Genomic DNA, 22845 nt, shown 5'->3' with positions numbered 1-22845 from the left:
TTGCTTACCCCATGTGCAGGGCATTGCAGTAGCTTAGCTATCCAAGATGACGACCACTAACAACTAACTGTCACTAACTATATGAGTGGTCGTCACTATGGATACCTAAGCTACTGCAATGTCCTGCACATGGGGTAAGCAACATAGCAAATCAGGAGAACTATACTTCCCATAACTGAAAGGTCTATTCCTACTTAAAAAAAATAGGGATAGAACTGTAAGTCGACTCAAATGGGGCAAGGACAAGCCAGCCGGGGATTCAGCTCGGACTAGTCATCTGAGACGCATAGTCACCAATCGGATTTTCAAAGTATGCCAGTGTCCGATTCATGAAAATGAATTGATAAATTGGCAACAGGCATGACAGATCTATAGACCACGGGGAAGCAAAGGAGACTCAGCGAAGAAGACCTGGTGTAGCCGAGCTGAGTTACACAAGGGGTTCTATGACAAAACTGGACAAACGGTGTAGCAGAGTTTTCTCAGTGATATAACAGAGCTAAGTTTGTCACGGGAATCCAATGAAGAGCTGATTGCGGTAAGACAGTGTTGAGTAAGCAAAGCAGCAGAGCTGAGTTTGTCACAGAGGCTGGTAAAGTAGAGTTGGCCAGTGATATAGCACAGTTGGGTGTCTCAGAATCCAATGTAGCAAAGCTGGCCAGTAGTATAGTTGAGCTGGGTTTGTCACAGAGTTCAGTATAGAAGACCGGTATAGTAGAGTACCCAGTACGCCAGAAACAATGAATCAATTCACAGTAGAGGCATGGACACTAACTATCTGAATATTTAGGTGTGCAAGAAAGTGAGCTGGCGGTAGGAGGAGGACACACCCCCCAGTCCAAAATCCAGGAAAGGTGAATAACAATTAAAAAAATTACCCTTTCATCATTTTTTGGTTTTATGTGCCCACCTTGGTACTGTTGCTAATGTATGCCAATGGGGACTGGTTTTCTGAACAAAGTAAATCTCCTTCTACCTCTGGCAGCTGACAAAATAGAAGAAGTCTGCTCAGCTGTACTGCCATGTTACTGCAGTGCAGGGCACAAAGCTTTTTTCTATTGGATCCTCTAAAGTGAACAGCGGATCCCTATGCAGAGAACTGATTATGGAGAGGAGAGTGACTGCGCATGCATCATCATCAGCACTCAGCTCAGTAGGTGGCTATACATTCTGAACACCAGGTGGCGCCGCACTATATGAATAAATGTCATAACACAACTTTAGCATTTTGTTTTCCATCATGTAAATAGCAAATAATCGTAAAGCAATAGATGAGGTCACTTTACTACCCCATCCACCAGAGATGACAATCTTTATTGACATGATGCGGATTTTTAAGATTTAGAAAAAGCAGTAAAATCAATTTTTAAGAAGCTATACATTGCATGCTGCTGACCTGTGAAGAGTCAAGTGGGCGTTGAAATCCTCCTGATGATTGTAGTCACCATCAGACGGCTCCAAGTCTCACGTGGCATGGTTGTCTTATACTTTCTGGGCACTGTGATAAAGCCAGGTACAAGATACTTTGCTGCTCCGCACATGCCCAGAAGGTACAATGCAATGGCGCAAGCGAGAGACTTTGAATCACCTGGTGGTGACTACAGTGGACTGGAGGGATGGGATTGAAAACTGGAAAGCCTGACTGTCCTTTATAGTGTAAATGAACAAGTAACCCTTTACAGGTGATTAGTGTACACTCAGGTACATTGGTAAACCCTGTCAGGTCATCTATTATCGAAGAATTCTCTTAGACCAAATGAGACTGGTGTACTTACTTTGAATATCCATGTCAGTATGACTGTATAATCTTGATATTAAGATAAGTCCAGCTAAAGAGTAGGATAACTTATATGTCCAAGTGTATTCAATCTCCTTTCATCCAGCCTGACAGCTACAGCGTGTACTGAGCAGTGTGAGATCGCAGCAGCAGCAGCACGGAGGAGGGGCACTGAGGAGCTGTCAATCAAACTAGGTGTTAGTTAAAATTTCAGAAAGGATTATACAGCCATTCTGACAAAGGTTTTCAAAATAAGTACACCAATCTGTCATCAGGATTTTATACCCCTAACTAAAGGCGTGTTAACAGCGCTTTAATGATTTAAAACCCTTATCTTACTTGTAGAATTTTAGCTTTCTGTTCTAGAGAAATTCAGCATTTAAATGTTATGCTAATTAGAAGCAAGTGCAACAGAGGCGGGCACTGCACTTCCAGCTGTCATCGGCCTCTCTCCCTATTCCCAGCCCGCTGTCTGCCTCCAGTCTGTGATTGACAGGACACTGTTTCATTGCCTCCTCTGCCCCAGATTTTGCACAAGTGCCGTCTTTCCATATGGCGGTGCATGCGCAGTACAGTCCTGATGACGTTGCGAGAACCATACTATCGATCTGCGCATGTGCTTCCCCCTCTGAGAAGGTGATGCTGGGCAAGGACTGCACTCGGTCAGGGGAGGCAGGTCACTGAAGGAAGAGTGACTTGTCCGTCGGAGGCCAGCGAGAAATAGGGAGAGAGTGCAGGTGAGCTGTGAGGGCAGTGCCCACCCTGCTGCACTTGCGGCTCTTTAGCATAAAACTCAAATGCAGGATTTTTCTACAAAGGAAAATTGTACATGCAAAGAAAGGATTTAGTCAGCATTAAAGGGCCTTTACAAACGTGCCATTGGTTAGGTCCCCTTTAAGACATCTATTTAGTATTGGATGTTTATACTGTAAAGTCTGACGACTGATAAGCTTTAAGGTGGTAAAATGCCGCAACAGGTTCCCTTTATAGAATAATTTATGTTGTGATATGCTCAGCTATTGTCAAGCCTCTGACGGGACATTTACTCCCTACAGTTCGTGCATTAAAGGGAACCTGATAGCAAAAATACATGACATTTACCTGCATCCATAGAGGTAATCTGCAGGGAAATACCATTCAAACATATGTGGCAGCTTAATTGGAAGTACAGCTGCAGGGCAAATATGCAGTTATGTTCCTCCTGCAGCTGCTCGCTTCCAGGCATTGGACAGTGATCAGTTAGCGCTCATTACAAAGTGAGTGCGCTGTTCTCACTCCCCCTGCTCGTTGGATGACATCATGCTCTGCAGCGGCGAAGCCACCCGGATGCCTGGAAGCGAGCAGCTGCAGCGAGAATATAACTTCATTTTATCCCTTCCAATTACAGGAAACCCGTGACCCTGAAAAATGCTATTTACCTGCAGGCATATGGTTAGTGTCCAGGTAAATAGCGTTATAGTTCTTCCTGGTCGTCTTACTGAAAGTGCGGCTACAGGGAGAAAATGAATTAATATCCTCCTGGAAGCCGTCGTCTTTCAGTTATAGGACACTTTGATTGCCAGTCGGCTCTACAGCGCATCTGTGCAGAGCGAGATGCAATCAAGGTATTGGGGTGTACGTACAGTGTAATGAGAAGTGCTGTGAGCGCTGACTGTAGCAGCTACAGGGAGAAAATTAATTAATATCCTCCTGGAAGCCACCAGCTTTCAGTCATGTGACACTTTGATTGACAGTCGGCTCTACAGCATATCTGTGCAGTGCGAGATGCAATAAAGGTGTTGGGGTGTGCATACAGTGCAATGAGAAGTCCTGTGAGCGCTGACTGTAGCAGCTACAGGGAGAAAATTAATTTACATCCTCCTGGAAGCCGCCAGCTTTCAGTCATGGCACACTTTGATTGACAGTCGGGTCTGCTGCGGACCTGTGCAGAGCAAACTGCAATCTGAGTGTTGGGGCGTGCGTACAGTATAATACGTGCAGTGAGAGGTGACTGTAGCAGCTCCACGCACGTCCCCATCACAGAAAGCCGGCAGCTCCTGGGAGGAAATAAGTTCATTTTTTCCCATTAGCTGCATTAGTAAGGGCAGAGTCAGAGACAAGAACGCAGTGCACGGACCGGCCGGTGGCCCTCGTGACCTGAGCGAGACAGCTGCATAGAAATACATAAAGCTGTCACGCTCGGGTCAGGAGAGTCGCTGGCCAGTCCGCGCACTGCGTTCCGAACTTGGTGCTAGACTGCGCCCTAAGGCAGTAATGTAAAGCCATTTATCTGCAGGTTCCCTTCAAGTTGCCACACATCTGTATCCATATTAGCACAGTCTGCAAGTAAATAGAGCATGTTTGAGTTTCCCTTTAACCACCTGAAGACTGCTAATTTTTAAAAAATGGCCGGGCTGGGGATAAGTTGGCATTATCCCTTTAATAGCTGTCTCTTCCTAAAGGAGAGGTGAGTAAGCAGGGGTACCTGCTTATCACCCTTAGAAAAAAAGGATGGGACATGTTGAAATTCAACACGCCCCATCACTGAGGTTGGCAGGTTCAGGCTGAATGCGAAATTAAAATTTGCACTGGATTATTTCACTAGACCGCCATGCACGTCGCATATGAGCGGTCAGGGTCAGATCTTGTGGCAGGCTGAGTATATAGTGTGTGTGTGTGTGTCTGTGTGTCAAGCCTGACTCCATCAGGAGCTCCAGTGAAAACCAGGGAGCCACTTACAGTACAGACCAAAAGTTTGGACACACCTCATTTAAAGATTTTTCTGTATTTTCATGACTTTAAAAATTGTACATTCACACTGAAGGCATCAAAACTATGAATTAACACATGTGGAATTATATACTTAACAAAAAAGTGTGAAACCACTGAAAATATGTCTTATATTCTAGGTTCTTCAAAGTAGCCACCTTTTGCTTTGATGACTGCTTTGCACACTCTTGGCATTCTCTTGTTGAGCTTCAAGAGGTAGTAACCGGAAATGGTTTTCACTTCACAGGTGTGCCCTGTCAGGTTTAATAAGTGGGATTTCTTGCCTTATAAATGGGGTTGGGACCATCAGTTGTGTTGTGCAGAAGTCTGGTGGATACACAGCTGATAGTCCTACTGAATAGACTGTTAGAATTTGTATTATGGCAAGAAAAAAGCAGCTAAGTAAAGAAAAACGAGTGGCCATCATTACTTTAAGAAATTAAAGTCAGTCAGTGCGAAAAATTGGGAAAACTTTGAAAGTGTCCCCAAGTGCAGTTGCAAAAAACATAAAGCGCTACAAAGAAACTGGCTCACATGAGGACCGCCCCAGGAAAGGAAGACCAAGAGTCACCTCTGCTTCTGAGGATAAATTTATCCGAGTCACCAGCCTCAGAAATTGCAGGTTACTTTGTGCAGCAGGCCTTCATGGTAAAATAGCTGCTAGGAAACCACTGCTAAGGACAGGCAACAAGCAGAAGAGACTTGTTTGGGCTAAAGAACACAAGGAATGGACATTAGACCAGTGGAAATCTGTGCTTTGGTCTGATGAGTACAAATTTGAGATCTTTGGTTCCAACCACCGTGTCTTTGTGCGACGCAGAAAAGGTGAACGGATGGACTCTACATGCCTGGTTCCCACCGTGAAGCATGGAGGAGGAGGTGTGATGGTGTAGGGGTGCTTTGCTGGTGACACTGTTGGCGATTTATTCAAAATTTAAGGTATACTGAACCAGCATGGCTACCACAGCATCTTGCAGCGGCATGCTATTCCATCCGGTTTGCATTTAGTTGGACCATCATTTATTTTTTAACAGGACAATGACCCCAAACACACCTCCAGGCTGTGTAAGGGCTATTTGACCAAGAAGGAGAGTGATGGGGTGCTACGCCAGATGACCTGGCCTCCACAGTCACCAGACCTGAACCCAATCGAGATGGTTTGGGGTGAGCTGGACCGCAGAGTGAAGGCAAAAGGGCCAACAAGTACTAAGCATCTCTGGGAACTCCTTCAAGATTGTTGGAAGACCATTTCCAGTGACTACCTCTTGAAGCTCATCAAGAGAATGCCAAGAGTGTGCAAAGCAGTCATCAAAGCAAAAGGTGGCTACTTTGAAGAACCTAGAATATAAGACATATTTTCAGTTGTTTCACACTTTTTTGTTAAGTATATAATTCCACATGTGGTAATTCATAGTTTTGATGCCTTCAGTGTGAATGTACAATTTTCAATCATGAAAATATAAAAAAATCTTTAAATGAGAAGGTGTGTCCAAACTTTTGGTCTTTACTGTATATATATATATATATGTGTGTACTGTTCAGTCTGATGCTCCTTATACTGTGACAGTGTATGTATATATATATATATATATATATATATATATATATATATATATACGCGCTGCAGATTTTGTTCTCTTTTAATTGCGGTGTAATGTAAGCTGCAGCAGACATGTATCAATCACCATTATTGTGGTCCTGTACTTTTGAGCCCTGTCTACACCACGCTTTCTGCATTTTCCTTCAGCACTGTGTATGTGGGGTGCACCTGTCCTGGCCTCTCCAGCCCTGTCTGTGGCACGTAGGCTGCAGTTCCCAGTCGCCTTCTACATTTGGTCGCCTCTGACACCTCATGTACATGTTGCCTTGGTTTATTAGTACTATTCGCTTCCAGTCTCCTCCCAATTGCTGCTGCGTTTATCAGCAGCCCTCAGTGCGCATGCGTCACTGCGACCACAGTGTGCATGTCCGAGTGACGCATTGCAGGTACCGAGCGTCCAATCAGCGTTCAGCTCTGACCAATCACACAATTCCTCTCACTCTTTAGTATACATGCGCGTTGGTAAAACAGTCCCCTTCCTACAGCGCAGCGCTTATCCTACTACCGATAACTTCTCTTTAACGTAAGAGTCAGAACTTCCGATACCTCATTATGTGATTTTTACCGACCATTACTACGTCTGCCTCCCGTACGGGAAGTTACAGTGCTGCACCTGTGTGCGGAGAAGCCGCGCCATCACTTTCTTCGTTGGTGGGCGGGATTAGCGCGTTGGCGGAGGAATCTAGGGCGGAGGGAGGTGTTTATGAAGAGCGGTTGGCGGCGGTTGGAAATTAGTCCGAGTCGAGCCTGTGAGGGGTTAGGTTGTTACTGCTGAGCTGCTGCTGGAGCTGCGCGCTAATTACATCCATTGGAAATGGTGAGTGACGCCCAGTGGCCGCCTTTGCGTCTCCGCGGGCTTTTCTCTTTCTTCAAGCTGTTTTTCCTTTTAGAGAAAAAAGTCTCACTGTGCGCCGTTCTGGCGAATAATACTGCGCACTAACACACTGCGGGACGTGTCTTCCAATGGTGGCAGTGACAGCCATGGTGGCTTATGTCATGTTGCCTCGTGGCTGACACATTGTTGCTAGTCTGTCTTAGCAGTTTTATATGTTCTAGGCTGCTGTTTGTAGTGTATAGCTGCTGCAGAACCTCTTGTATGCTGACGGCTGTCTATTCCTGAGCCTCATGTGCTTTGTCTGCTGCAGATGTCTTGCAGGTTGACCTGTCAATCAAAATGCTTGGCTGCTGCAGAGCTTCTTGTATGTTGATAGCTGTAGCACTGATGCTGCAGAACATTTGACTCTTAGTCTGGTTAAGTGTAGTGGCTGCTGCAGAACGTCTTGCTTTGGAGCTGTCAGTTCTAAAGGTTGCAGATTTTTTTTGGGAAGTGGGTTGTCAATTTCCTTATAAGATTATATGTCCAGCCCCCTGGGTCTGTCAGTGGCTTTCTGTTGTAATGCAGGGCTTGCACATTGTGCTGCGTACATAAAACGGCGGATTGTAGAGGAGTTCATTCATTGCCCTGTATAATCCTGCTTGCACAGGGCTGCTGAATAAAGCCAGGGCTGCCGCATGCAGCTCTCCTCCTCCCACGCCCTGCTGCTCGCTGACTGACAGGCTCTTTGTATCCTGAAGAGGCTGTGGAGTGGCGTTACATAATCTGCCATAGCCCAAGTGTAACTGGGTCGTGCACTAATGGGCAGGGGGTCCATTCCGGTGCTAGCCCCTCACCCCCCCCCCCCCCACTTTTGATATGGCAGCCTTCTGCAGGGTTACCCCTCCCGTCTTGTGCATTTATTGCACACGTTTCTTTATTTGCCATGTACTATGGCCTGCATGTAAATTTTCCTCCCTACCTAATAAAAGGCTTAATGTTCCACAATGCCCCTGACCAAAGTTCAGAAAGGAGGTGTCACACACACACCCTGTATAGGGAGTTGGCGGAGAAATGTCACCCAGTGGCAGTAGTCATCTGCTTCCTAGATCAGGGTGGGTCCAGCTGCATTGTGCTGCAGTTTCCGGAAGGAAGGGCTCGAGTCCTACCCGTTCTGACTTGTAGATGTCGTCCCCCCCCCCCGGGAGATTTTTATTTTGACATTTTTTTGCTATTCCCACCCCCACCTTATAAGACACCAATCCATGGTGATGGCTTTGTCAAGAGTCGCCGCCATTCCTCAGCTCAGTGCGGTATAAAATGAGGTTAATGAGTCTTGTTTACATTGTGTTCACTCTCCTCTGTGGCTTTCCCTATCCTTGCACTGATGTGTATGGCGGAGGTGTTGCTCTTGTTAGGCGTGGCACAGCTATGATCAGAATGCAAGCGTGTACGCCCGGTATTCCCTTGTCTGATGTAACATGGGCTTATGAGGTATTTTACCAGGCCTCCCATTGTGGTTAGTAGGTTTCTCTGCCAGCTTCCCTAAAATTGCATTTAACTAGTTTCCCAATTTGGATATAGAATGGGCAGGAAGTCATGAAATGTAGGTTTTGTCCACCGCCTCCTCCCCTGGCTGGCTGTAGTATAATGAGCTCAGACACTCAGATGACATGAAGCTGGTTGAAGCCGGGTCATGACCAACTAGGATGTGCTAACTTTTAACCTGTGTTCAGTTGGCATTAGAAATCGATGCTGGCGCATGATTGGTGCTTATATTGGCGGATTGTAAGAAGCTCATTACTTGTCTCATTCAGAAGAAAAGAGAATGTGAACACTGACTGGCGCTTGTGTTGCTGGAACTGCTGCTCCTATTTAAATACAGATGTGTACATGGATGTAACCATGGCAACAAGAATGGAAATTGCTGCTTTGTTTATAGAACAGCCTGTATCCTGAAATACAATGTAACATTCTGCTTGTATTTCATGGCCCTTCTTGAACCAGTCTCTTCACATACACTAACTGCAGACTGACAAACTTCTGATCTTTACCTCCATTGTTGTCTCTTGTTCTGAAAGGGATATTTATTACACAGCAACGATTTACCACCTAACCCATTTTTAAAGATGCATGAGAGAATTGATTGTTAGACTAGACTGTATCTCTACACTCTGGCTTATAGTGAAAACTTTAGATGCTATCCAAAATCTGGAAATGCCAACTTACAGCAAGTCTAGTAGATCATTAATGGGTCAGGAACAGTGATTTGTCCCAATTTATTGGAACAGTACAACTCACATTTTGATCAGGGTACAGACTGTCATACACAAATACTTCTAAAAGTGCAACTGATCTGGAACAAGTTTGGAAATGAGACTCAGACTATATTGACACGGACTTGTATGTGAGGCCCAGGATATCGCGTAACATCTGAGTTCATAATAAGAATCCAGTGTCTTGCCCTAAAGTGATTGCTTAAAAGACAACTCCTTCCTCCCCTTTAGCTCTGAGATCAAATTCACACCTGTCAGCAGTGAAAATTCATATTGCCTTTCATAGTCATGCACATTAGATGGCAGAATGCAGGTTGCTGTTTATAGCGGCCTGTAATGTGCTGATGGCGGAACTGCAGTCTGCTGAGCCAGCTTATAAATAGAGCGTTTCTAATAAACATGATGATGAATTGTACAAATCTTCCTTTATAGGTGGTTTTATTTAAAATTACTGGATTAGGCAGGACTGCTTGGGATTGGTATAGGTTTAATCAATTAACACAACCCCCTTTCTCAGTCGTCATCCATTCATAGTTTATTCATGAGGATCATCAGGAATTCAAGTTTGGTTAAATTTTCCTGCTCCTCTGGGAGTAGTAAGGCCAACGCCTTGCACTTGGTGTCTTTGGTAAGATTTTGAGGCACTGTTGTATCACTTTGTGCTTTGATTTATGCGTTGAATATTGTGATTACTATGGCAGACTCCTTTTATCCTGTTTTGGCTAGATGGCACTGAACATATTGGCTGCTTTAAACTTTTGTATAGAGGACTGTGCTAGAATAGTTACTAAGGAGGCTTGTACATAAGGGCGTAATCACACCTGGCATGTCTCTGCAGCCAAAAATGGCAGTGGTTTCACTCTTTGATTGTACAGTAAAGGGCTCTGCCATTCTTTATCTGGCAAGTGTCCAACCAAGTACTAGTTTCTACTTTGTTCAAAGATGAGAAAAGCTGTCACCTTGTCTGACTCTCTTTTTTTTTTTTTTTTTTTTTCCCCCCTGAAGTACCACAACTGGTTTTCTGGTGGTAAATTTACTCTAGGATGTCCTAACTTATGGTCAAGCATGGCCGATGTTTTGCTCTTATTATGCTTTTCTTCTGAAGGGAAAGTTACATATAAACAAATCTGACATGGCTCCTGAAATGGATTTTTTTTTTTTTATTAAATGCTAAATTTTTATGGCTTATCAAGAGGGTGTGGCTCAAAGGATTCTCTACGGACACATCTGATTACCTTTTTAGCACCACCCCTATCGTAAATGCCATGAAAAGATCATCTCTGGATCTGTATGGTGGTTTTGAAGAAGACAAATGTCCTACTTGGGAGCTGGAGGAGAACAAACTGGCCAACTTTTACCTGGTGACAGGTCCTCTTCAGAGGACAACTCTAGGATTTAGGAAATGGCCAAACCACCCCTGGGGGAGGGGTTGGTATTGAGAATAGGGAAGATCATTCTGATAGAACCTACCTCCTGCTAAAACATGCTCAGTGTCTTGGCTAGGAACTCGGTGAATTACTGTTACTATGCAGGTTTCTGCATGGATACATAACATTTGTTTCTAGCTGTGTTGTCTCTTGGTGTAAATTTAAAATGTTGAGTACTTGTATGGAATATTGACCTCATTCATGACGGTTGCCTTATGTTAAGTTCTTAATCTAGTGCATTATGCTGGCACTTTAAGAAATCTGTCATGCACATGCTGCAGATTATATCCACAATAAATTGACAGGAGCTGCAGGTTTGAGATCTGATGACTGACAATTAAAGAAGCACTCCCATCAAGTTTTTGTATTGCATTCATCATATTATATAGCACACTGTACTTGCAATTGCTAACTTCTTTTTTTTTTTTTTTTTTTTTTTGTTTCTCAGCTCTATGTAGAAGTGGGTAGTTTCTTGTCCTGGCATTTATCATCCCCTTCCCAACTCCTTGCCCAGCTACTCCATCCTTCCCATATACTTTTGCAGTGACCCATGACTTTTGCTCACAAAATTGACTGGTTTCTACATGGAGCTTAGAAAGATTCAGTTAGTCAGTTGTTTAAAGGGGCTATCTGGGACTTGGTGCTTAAGGACATCTTTTTGTTTTTCACAAGCAGTTAGTTGCTACCTGCCTGTGCTCGGACCACTCCTGCCGGGCATTTGGCTTCCTCTGCTGATGTTACATCGACAGAGCGACTGCTTTCCACCCTGTTGAAGGGGCATGGCTTCTGACAACATTCTGATAGTCGGCTCCCCGAGTTATGCAGAGGGAATTCGGCTGTCATTCAGAATGACGTTGAAATCCCACCCCGTCAAGAGTGGAAAAGAAGCTGCTGCTCTGACGTGACATCAGCAGAGGCAGCTGCATCCCCCAACAGGACTGGTTTGTGGAGCAACTAAACTGTTTGTTTTTCAGTGTGATAAGCACTAAGTCCCCAATATCCCCTTTTATCATGTGATATCTAACCTAATGGTAGACCAAAGAATTACTGTAACTGTACTTGAAAATTGCTCATTTTGCCTTTCTACAGTGACCTATTGTGACTGCAATATATTTAAGAGGATAAACTTTGGGAGCGCTACTTTAATGCTGTGGATGTAGGTGCTAGCTTTCAATGCTTTGCAAGGCAAAAGTTAATGTGCACTTCCTCTGCTGTGATATTTGCAGTGGAGATGCTGTGAGGGGGGACATGGCCTAAGATGCAACCACGTGATCATTCTCAACCAGTCAGCAGCAGGTGACATATAATGACCTCTGCTGGTTTGTGTTCCTTAAACAGAACATGTCTGCACAATCTTGTAATGTGCAGTAAAGGTGTGTTAAATTGATACCTTTGAAGAAATCCACTTTGTTCTTCTCTAATCAGCATGTCAATTTTTTTTAATTGGGTCTTCTCATCTGTGATTCCCTGGCCCCTCTGACTGTCTTTCAATATATCATTGCTGAGATTTCAACCAGAAGGTCATGTACAGACCAGAGGGGGGAGGGAAAGACCCAGTGTAGAGTCCTGCCCCTATGCACCAAAATCTAACTTTGTGAAAACTTCAAATTGTGATTAAAGATGCAGACTTCTTAACCAGAGGTATAGACTAAAATGATATTAACAGCTATAGGTCTTCACTTTAAATTACAAAATTGTGCTAACTGGTTCTCAAAGCTTCAGACAACCAAAGTTGTGTTGGGATGTCAGTTCATCTAATGAAACTCAAAGCCCTGATTCTTCAACTGCATTGAAGTCGTTTTGATTTTTTTTGCCATATGCTGGCACTAAATTTTTTTTTTTTTTTTTTTTTTACACAAATTGCACTCAATGCAACATAATGCAGACACATGCTGGCTTACTCCAATACATCAAGCAAACTGGAGTGGAGTTGTTAGAACTGATGAATCTGGTGAAAACCTTAAATTGCTTAACTCCACCCAAAAGAGGTGAGCAGAGGCCATGATGGATGAGGCTGGAGACTCATATTTAACGCTAGACTCGTCAGTCTTATCTGTGGCCATTGGGAGATCTTCATCTGGCAGCTATAAGATAGTCTGACTGCCTAACACATGGTGGCATTGCCAAAGGCCTTATTTTCTCCATAGAAAGGCAGAATCTGTTTCTTGTTGCAGTAACACTCAGTGTAGGGCGTAATGCCCTGTAAAGTCTTCCTACATTAATCTGGGTGAGAAGGGAGTTCATATTGGACCAGCTAAACCTTCGCTATATCTGCACAACATCACAATTGGACTTCTACAAAATCCTATTGATTTTAACTTTATATTGTCAAAGGTGCTAGTGAGGATGGTTGGGGTTGTAGGTGCTGCTTCTAGAAGTTTATTTACAAATTAATTCAAAAGGTACCCAGAATAAGACTTTGCAGGTGATGTCTAGTGCCACTTCTGAGGGGTGGAGCATGACCCATGGATTTTTAATTTGGGTGTAATGCCCCACCCCTCTAGGCTCTGTACTAGATGTGTCTGTTTTGCTTGGGCTGTGACTCTGGTAGTGTCCCATTGATTATAATGGCTTGTAGTAATGCCTGAGAGTAACTGGTATTTCTCACCAATTTGGTGGGAGCATTAGACTTTATCCTGGCATAGTTGATGAAGCCTCTTGTAATTTATACAACTGAAGCGTTGTTTTGTTTTTTTTCCCAGTGCACAGTATTTTTCAGGTGTGCTATTAAGCTTTTTCTTCATGAACTAGATATACGGGAATCCAAAATATAACAAACTGCACATCACATACTTCACTGCAACCAATAACTAAGTTGAGGGCCTTTGTGGACATTACTCCGCTGAGTCCAGTGTAGAGTTTCCGTCACATCAGAGCAGCAACAATTAGAGCTCAGTGGCTTTAAATGGGGTGTAAAGTGTGGGTGTGTGCCAGGGTACTTAAGTCTAGTCTGTAACATCTTCAGTTTAAAGTGTAAACTTTTTTTTATTTGTACTTTAAGCATTGCTGCCTTTTCTTAAAGTTGGCCACAATTGTTTATTATGCCCCAATGTATTCCCCCCCCCCCCCCCCAGCACATAAGTGTCTTTGTAATTACCTTCTGTTGCAGTTTCTGCCTGTGAGCAATGTGATCGGTGGTTGCTCACAGGCCTCACGTGAGGCGTGACATCAGTGACTGTCCCCTCGGTGGGCGGGGTTACCACACTTTCCCAATGAATGAGGAGCGATAAAGTGTGCAGCGGATGCCGGCTGTGACGTGCGGGGTAACCCCGCCCACAGACCAGCATCCACTGGTGGAACGCAGAAGACAGACCCCCAGCTGCATCCAGAATCATGAAGTGACATCAGCAGATGTCAGAGCCAGCTGCAGCTGGCGGTCATGTGATGCCTGTGAGCAGCCACCAATTGCACCGCTCACAGGCAGTAACTTAAACAGAAGGTAATTACAAAGACACTTATGGGCCCCAGGGGGATGCATTGTGGGGGGAATAATTAGTGGACAACCCCTTTAAGTGTCATTAGGGGATAGTGTAGCAGCACTGGGTAGATCCAGCTGGGAATGAGTCAAAGTATACATTCTGACATCCCAGAGCACTTTAAAGAAATATACCTGGCTGCAATTGTGTGGGCAGCATGACTCAAATGACAGGTTCCCTCCCCTTTAAGACAAAAAGTGATGTAAGGTATTGCAGCACATGGCGGTTCAAAAGATGTGACATTATTTAGACACATGTCTCTTAAAGATGTTGCCACATCTTACTGCTGAAGAACTTTGATAAAGACTAGTATGTATAACACCAGTCCTGATGAATCCCACCTTCCCCTTGTGAGCCCACAACTACTGTTCTTGGCAACCTGCTCCTCTGTGGCCCAGGACAGTCCACATTGGTGGTAAAGTGGTTACCTGTACCAAGCTTCAGATCTTAACATGAGTTGCTGTCAGGAGCGAAGGCCTGGATGACCTGTGTATAAACTGCATTACATGTAATGCAGTTTATACCAGGCAGATGCCACTTGGTGGTCTTATTGAATAAATTGGACCCTGACATCTTGGCTAGGAGCTGTGACTGACTCAGGATTACAGCCTTCCCTTCCATTGTTTAAACGAATAGGAAGCATCCAAAGTTTGACATTGTCAGGTCTGGGTTCACTTTTAACAAATTGTTTGCAGATTGATGTGACCACTCTAAGCCTTTACTTTTGAGAATCCGTGCCCTCTCCACTCTTCTGCAGTTTAATGTTTAAGTTTCATGATCTTCTGGTGTCAAGTGCTGCGCCTAATTTAAGATTATATTCCAATGAAACTGGATCACTATCCTATGGACAAGTTATTCCCTAACTTGGTTTCCACTGGCCAACTGCTTTTAGATTATAGGGAAAACCATGTAGATTTAATGGACATGTCACATTGTACATGCAGTCTGATTTGTGGATAGCATGGTTTAGAGATGAGCCAAAGCTAGAAAATCATGCACATTCCCTCACTTTCAGGATTTGTAGCTGCAAATATTAAAATGTTGGCTGGAAAAACTGTATTGTGCTTATTTGCAGTGTTTTTCTACACTAGTATCAGTGAAATGCACTACAAGAATTGACATGCTGAAGATGCTAATCTGCAAGGAAAACTGGCAATATGTGCATGAGACTTCAGAAATGTCACACTGCAGAAAAAAATGCAACATGTGCACATAGCCTTACTTGTATCCTAAGTGTAGAAATCCCTTGTGTTATGTCCAGTGGGTGGACCTACTCGGTGACTGATGGCTAGCTGCCTGCACAGTTGTAAAGGGAAGACTTGGTTACTGAGTAGGACAGCCCACTGAACTCTTACATTTTTGTGGGAAGTTTCAGTGAAGCATCTTTATTGATCACTAATTGTGTGAACCATCAGTCTGCACTGCATGATGGCTCATTCTGTGTAGGACCACCCACTGGACTTGTAGGCATACAAACACTAAGGATATCAATGACATGCTTTATGGAGATTTCCCACAAATGTAAACTTCTGATCACTTTAGCCTCCCTCCTGAACAAAAGTGATTTTCAACATGGCAGGCTCACTTAAAGGGTGGACATGGTTCATCTGAATAATGCTATTTGTTTGTCTAAATCTGGCCTTGGTGAAGGAGACATGCTGTCCTGCCACTTTCTTGGCACATGCATTTCATGGCTTCCATGCTAGTTCAGGTGCAATTGCAGTCTGCATATCTATTAGTTGCATGTTACCCCCACACCCATATTGTGACAATTCAGACTCCTATTATGGTTTTTCTCTTACCTCAGTGACTTCTGGAGACTGATTATTACAACTCTTCAGACTTGATGTTTGGACTTTCAGATGTGATGTAAGGTTAAGACTATTGCTCATCACTGCTTGTATTCTTAACCATGTTCTCTTGTATTTCAGGCTGACCAACTGACAGAAGAGCAGATCGCTGGTAAGTTTGACAGATGCTAAATTGGCACTAATCTCTTGTGTACCAGTAGACATTGGTAATGCCTCATCCTGTTATTGTGAACCAGGTAGTGTGATTGCTAACAGGATACCACCCTGTGGCACAGGAAGTTCCCTAATGGTCACTGCCCAGTTTTCTACAGAGAGCCCAGGATTGAGCATTAACAATTACTTGGCTGTAAAATGCTCTTGTTCCTATAAACCTGTTAGATGAGCTTCAGTCATTGGGGCATGTATAGTTGACTGTAGACCACTATATACACGAGTGCTGCAGGTGTAAGATGAGAGTTGTCATTCCAGAAGGCTTATGATTCATTTTTCTATTTCTAGAGTTCAAAGAAGCCTTCTCACTATTTGACAAGGATGGTGATGGCACCATTACAACAAAGGAGTTGGGCACAGTGATGAGGTCGCTTGGGCAGAACCCCACAGAAGCAGAGCTGCAGGACATGATCAATGAAGTAGATGCTGATGGTACGTGTATCTGCTGGTTGTGTGTGATGTTGGCAATTTGCATCTAGGCCATTTAATTTATTTATTTTTTCTTAATCAGGTAATGGAACAATTGACTTCCCTGAATTCTTGACTATGATGGCTAGAAAAATGAAGGACACAGATAGTGAAGAGGAAATCAGAGAAGCATTCCGTGTGTTTGACAAGGTATTAATGTTTCTACAATTAAAGGGGGTTGTCCTACCACTTCTGAGCATGAAGACTTCATACACCATTTTACCACTCCCAATCAGACACTTGTGACTGCACCTAGGCCAACCACAGGCTGTGATGACATGTAGCTCATGCTTGTGGTTACCGATTGACAGTATTGGTCACATATCCATCCATACTTAAGGAGGTGAAGACCAGTTGGTGGTTGGGAAACTTGATCACAAATGAATCCCTGCTTTTACTGCCTACAGCGGAGTTTCTAAAGTGGTGAAATCAGTACTTGCAAAGTACATTGACATAGTCTTGGCATCAAATGGGTAACTGCTGGCCTAGGTCCACTTTAGCAGATCGAAATGGGAAATGATTGTATGTGAACAAAGTTAAAACTACCCTTAGGCTTACCAGTGCCATAGCTATCTATAGGGGACTCGTTTAGGTAACTTAAATACCAGTGTTTTTCTGCATAGCATTATATCACAGGACTCGTACTGCATTTCACATGAACTATTTAACTATTGAAGATGAATGGGGTTCTTGGATTTATTTGCTGTAGATTGTGGTCTCTGTAGGCCTGGCATACAACCACACATGCTTAACTGCATCAGCATTTAGAGAGCTGCTAAACTATGGTTTGGAAATGCCAATAACTATTGCTTAGTTGCCTCTAGGATTTGGGTCCGTCATAGAATGTTAGCGTTGGAAGGGACCTCCAGGGTCATCGTGTCCCACCCCCTGCTCAATGCAGGATTCACTAAACCATCTCAGACATGTCTGTCCAGCCTCTGTATGAAGACTTCCATTGAAGGAGAACTCTCCACCCCTCGTGGCCGCCTGTTCCACTCATTGATCATCCTCACTGTCAAAACATGTGTTTTTGTCTTTGTTTTTTTCTTCTGATCTATCTTCAGTGAGTTGACTTCCCTCACATCTTAATATGAAGTGTTGGCAGCTACTTGCTATCTGTAAGGCTGGACCATCGCAGGCTTATTGTTGCATTTTCCACTGTAGTCACTGGTTGTAGGAAGCACCCTGGGCTTGCAGCACAGATTTGCATATTGTTTATTCTGCTGGCCAGGATTGACACATCACACAGCATTTTAGTTTGCATACAGCACAATCGCAATGTAGACAGGTGCTTGCACCAAACAGTAAAATTAGGGGAAAATGTCTGCTCCAGAAATTCAGGGTGTGAGCAGTCACTCCTTAACCAGACTAGTGGCTTGTATTGACAAAACTATTGCTGTTTTAATGTGAATCTATAGTGTATCCTGCCACTGTAAACAATGGTAGTTTCTCTTGGCTCAGACTTTGCAGTAACTTTCCACATAAACAGGTTAAGCTGCTATCATGTTTATACAGTGGGAGGAAAGAATCCTCTCCAACCATATGCGTATCATAATCCAGGTCTCGGAGTAGTGATTGCACGTGGTGGTCTGGGCTACTGCTGTTCTGGGTTCTGTATCTACAAGATACCGCTCTGAGTTGTCTTATTTCCTACAGGATGGAAACGGCTACATTAGCGCTGCTGAGCTCCGTCATGTGATGACAAATCTGGGTGAGAAGTTAACGGACGAAGAGGTCGATGAAATGATCAGGGAAGCAGATATTGATGGAGATGGTCAAGTAAATTATGAAGGTGGGTCCAGCCTAATACTTGGACTAACTTTTCTGCTATGTCAGTTATTTCATGGTGTAAATATAAGTGGGGCTGAAAGCTTGTTGTGAAGAGCCACAGTAGTCACTACTTGAGCAGTTAAACATACTGTAAAAGCCTGACTAGTGTGGGCACATCCTATAGCCTGCCCTCTACACTATTGATGGGCATAGTTTGCACTACAAGTCTGAAATGCTGTTTATCAGATACTTATCAGTCTTTCTGCATAGCCCCTTACGTCCTCTTGGCCACTTTCACTTTGCTCCCGATTGTCAGCTTTTGTTTATAAAGGTATAGTCACAAGTTGGCCAGGCGGACTTGCTATATGCAGGTTTCACCTGAGGCTGGACATAATCTGAGTGAAGCAGTGGTCACTTGTGTGGCTCCTGAAAATAAGCAATCCTAAATCTGCAGATGCTGGGTACTGTGCTACATCAATGGCCATAAACCGCTCTGGTCATTATGGACAAAGGGGTTTTATAATTGACTTTCCTACATGAAGAAATATACATTCAAAGTAATACTTTGTTCATCTTCAAACTCTGTACATTAAATGCATTGATGGAAAAGTAATTGTAATCCTTAAGTGGATAAATTGCAAAAAATGTAAATCAAATGCTGTAGTTGGCACAACAAGTTTGCAAAGGGATAATCAGAAGAATGGCAGATCGCCAAATTCATCGAGGTTTTTGTGAGATGGCAAAGAACTTACAAAGCTGTCTGGAGAGGGATGGAGGCATTGTACAGAAGTTTCATATTTTTATTTTTTCTCCTGACAAATTCTCACACTTTCAAAATTACACCTTTTCTGCTAAAACTTTGCACAAACACTTTTTTCAAAGTTAATACTTGTTTCCATAGCAACAAACTTTGTCTGCTTCAAATGGACATTGACAAATATTAATGCTTTATAGACTTTGATCAGTTCAGACTAGCGTGTACATATTTAATGTAGTAAGATTTACACTAATCAGTTGGTTGCTTTAGTGGAAGTGATATAACTGCCTGGTCTAAAGATATATTCACTTGGCAGAAGCATTTTGACAGCAAACAGCCTGCACATCTAATGCTAAGCAATAATGAAATGTACAGTGCCCTCCACTAGACTCCTATCTGGTATCGTTATGATCTGCCTCTGACCAGTAAAGCCCTCTAAGGCTCTGGGATATTTTTGATGCACTGACTTAATATTTTTATTGTAACTTGTTGTGATTTCATTGTTCTCCTGTTCTTTTTCTTGCAGAGTTTGTACAAATGATGACAGCAAAGTGAAGACTGTACAGAATGTGTTAAATTTCTTGTACAAAGATGTTTATTTGCCTTTCTTTGTTTGTAACTTATCTGTAAAATGTTTCCCCTCTTACTGTCAGAAAATGCATGTATAGTAATTTAGAATTCCATTCATGTTTCCCATATTCCTGTCACTGTCTTCTTTTCTTAAACTTTTTATTTTGGTTTCCATGAAAAGAGTTGATCAAGTAACAAATGCTGCATGTGGCTTACTCTGGATTTTTATCAAAGCCCTTTGTGCATATGGAAGACCTTTGATGAATTTAGTCACACAGGAACATCCGGGCTCTTCAGTTTTAAAAATAAAAAAAACAAACTTTTTTGTTCTTTCCTTCCCCTCTCAAGTTGGATTTCTTCAAGTAACATGTCTGCTTGTTGGAATGTGGAGTAAACAACTCTAAACTACAGATAGTTAAACAATATTGAACTTATGTTGCACTAATGCAAAGCTGGTATATCCAGATACATGTCTTGTTTTCTCCTTCCACCCTTCTGCCTTTCCTACTGTATTGTTTGCTCCAGACCTGGAACATTTTCACCATGCTTACTACTACAATACTTTTTTTTTTTTTCTTTGAATTACACTGATGTGAGGGGTCTGCATAGCATTACCCAGCAGTGAGTTGTAAGCTCCTTCACCAGATTAAGGTTTACTTTGGTTTAGCCACTTTTCAGAAGAACCTGCTTATGGCACAATTTGCCTCAAATCCATTCCAAGTTGTATATTTGTTTTCCAATAAAAACAAAAAAGTCAATCTTTGACTGTGTCTTGTATGTTTTGGATCTGTGGTGATTAATAATGGGATAAAGGAGCTCCTAAACTTTAAAGCAAAGCAATCAGGGTTGCCAGAAAAACTGGTGTAAAACACATCAAGGGCCTGTGCACACATTGCAGATTCCTGCTGCCAGCAAAGTGAACTTCCCTGAAGTCTCCTGCACACTGCTTGCTTTTGACTTGCAGACTTAAGTCTGGATCATGTCATTTCTTTCAGCTTCTCTGCTGCAGACTTCATACAGAGTGGGGAAAAATCTGCAGCAAAAACTCCTATTAAGTGTTTTTTTTTTTTTGCCAAGAAATGCAGATATTTCTTCACCAAATACTAAATGTGTGCACTTTATCCTAAGAAGTTGCCAAACAGTATCAACACAGCATTTTACCAGTTTGCAGCTCTGCCAAAATGGGTGGAGGTGAATGGGCATAACCATGCCAGAAATGTTAGTCAAGTCACTGAAGATGTGCCTCTTAATGAAGGTCTCACTGGAGTACAATGTGGTAAACTACCCCATTTTCTTAGAGCACTCAAACAGTCACAATAATAAAAATGCTTGGTTTCACGCTGTGCTCATCATGGTTTTTTTGTTTTGTTTTTTTCTTCTGCACCTGACAACTTCAACTTTCATGAAACTCATTCAGCAGTAACTTTACAGGAAAGTAACTGGGGCATATGTTAAAGCATGTATTCAATTTAAAGGAGTTGACCAGTACGCTTTTATATTGATGACCTATCTTTAGGATGGGTCATCAATATCAGTTAAGTGGTGAAGTACACCTAGCACCCCATTGATCAGCTAGCAGTGGTCAGATGTGTTTTGTGGCGTTGGACAGCTCCAGCAGGGTACTTCACATCTGCCCTAGTCAAATGAGTACAGGGTGGATGTGAATTAAAACCTGATCACATCTGACCAACACCTAGGACTGCTAAAAGGTGCAACACCAAGCCAATCTCATACTGACACAGCCAACTGGTGGCACCATACAACAGACTAATGGTAAGCTTACTGGTCAGTGGTTAACTAGGCTGATCTACACATACTAAATCACTCAGGCTGCCAATGGTTCTCACAGCATGTGTGCAGAGTCCTGTTAACACTGGATGATGCACCACCTAGAACTCTGCAAATTCTGATCACATGGTACATGTGATGGTGCCACAATTGGCCATCATGGTGATCGGCTTCATGAAAAAACTTCCACTTGTACATCCTCAGTGGTGGAGCCTTGAAAGCTTGTGTGGCAGATCTTTAATCATGCAGTGTGTTGTATTCCATGAAATGTTAATTTCACAATTTTAAAGTATAAACAGGCTGCCGATCACCTGATGAATGAAGGGGTTTCTCCCCACCCCCCCCCATATGTTCGTACAAGTGGGACCTTCTGGTTTGCACAAAATAATTCTCGGTAGCACATTGTCCTGTGTAAACAGAACCTGTGCTGCCGACGATCTCTACATATTGTCCAGTTTGCATCTGAAGTGGTCAGCCTATGTAAACTGAACAAACTAAGGTGTGATTTAACAAGGCTGTCTTTGCAGAAGTCAGCTGTTGTGAATGTAGGCTCTTAATGGGAAGAAGGGAGTAAGTTGCTGCCATAAAGAGATATCAGATTGAAATCTAACATTGCAGCTTTAAAATTCTTTCTGCAAAATTTAAGTGTTGGGATCTGGGCTACTATAGAAAATGGGTGGTTGGGGCTGGCAACAGCAGCCAGTTTCCTTTGGTGTTGGTCATCAAATCAATGTGGATCTGTCTTAAGGGACTCCACTGAAGTGGTCTTGTCATACTATTGATCTAATGGGAGTAGGCTGTAAACCCAGGTACAGACATAAAAGCATGTAGCTGTGTCTGGTAATGTCCAGGGTGTTAATCAGCTGAGATCTGGTCACCTTTCATATTTCCACTCTACACTTGCCTGATTTAAAGGGAGTCTGTCAGTAGGATCAACCCTCCTGAGCCATTTATATGGACATGCAGGTATTAAAAGGTTGAATAAAATGATACCTTGAAAAATCTTGTTCCCATCTATAAATGAGCTGTTAAGCTAGTGGCTGGTTACCAGCATGGGCCAAGTAATTATGGACAGTCTGCTCACTGTAGAGCTGTGTGTGAATATAACTGTCAGTCATTACATGTCTCACACTGGTAACATCCCCACTTATTTAAAATAAGCTGTGGAGGCAGATTCTCAGATCTGTATCAGTCCCATAAATCTTAGGCTAAAAATCATTTTTTTGCAGTTAAGTAAAACTGTCCCCATATCCTCTTGATCATAGTTGTTGACCAAGGGGGTATGGAGAAGTCCCAAAATAGACTTTCCTTTTTTTTTTTTTTTGAAAGCACAAGATTGTGCTCTGGAAAAAT

General features: G+C 42.9%; 1 protein-coding gene across 1 annotated transcript; it reads left to right on the top strand.

Moving 5' to 3' along the window:
- The first annotated feature begins 6813 nt into the window (after positions 1-6813).
- CALM2 (calmodulin 2) lies at positions 6814-20462 on the top strand. Its single transcript, XM_073672080.1, has 6 exons — positions 6814-6942; positions 16050-16080; positions 16428-16571; positions 16651-16757; positions 18264-18399; positions 19661-20462. Exons 1-6 carry the CDS (start codon positions 6940-6942, stop codon positions 19687-19689), a joined length of 450 nt encoding a protein of 149 aa, XP_073528181.1. The 5' UTR covers positions 6814-6939; the 3' UTR covers positions 19690-20462.
- The last annotated feature ends 2383 nt before the right edge of the window (positions 20463-22845 follow it).

This window comes from Phyllobates terribilis, unplaced genomic scaffold, assembly GCF_046119375.1.
Source record: "Phyllobates terribilis strain yellow unplaced genomic scaffold, ASM4611937v1 Scaffold_3__8_contigs__length_932513732, whole genome shotgun sequence".
NCBI classification, from domain to species: domain Eukaryota; kingdom Metazoa; phylum Chordata; class Amphibia; order Anura; family Dendrobatidae; genus Phyllobates; species Phyllobates terribilis.
Note: the sequence above shows the minus strand (reverse complement) of the source record. Positions and strands in the feature narration are given on the sequence as shown.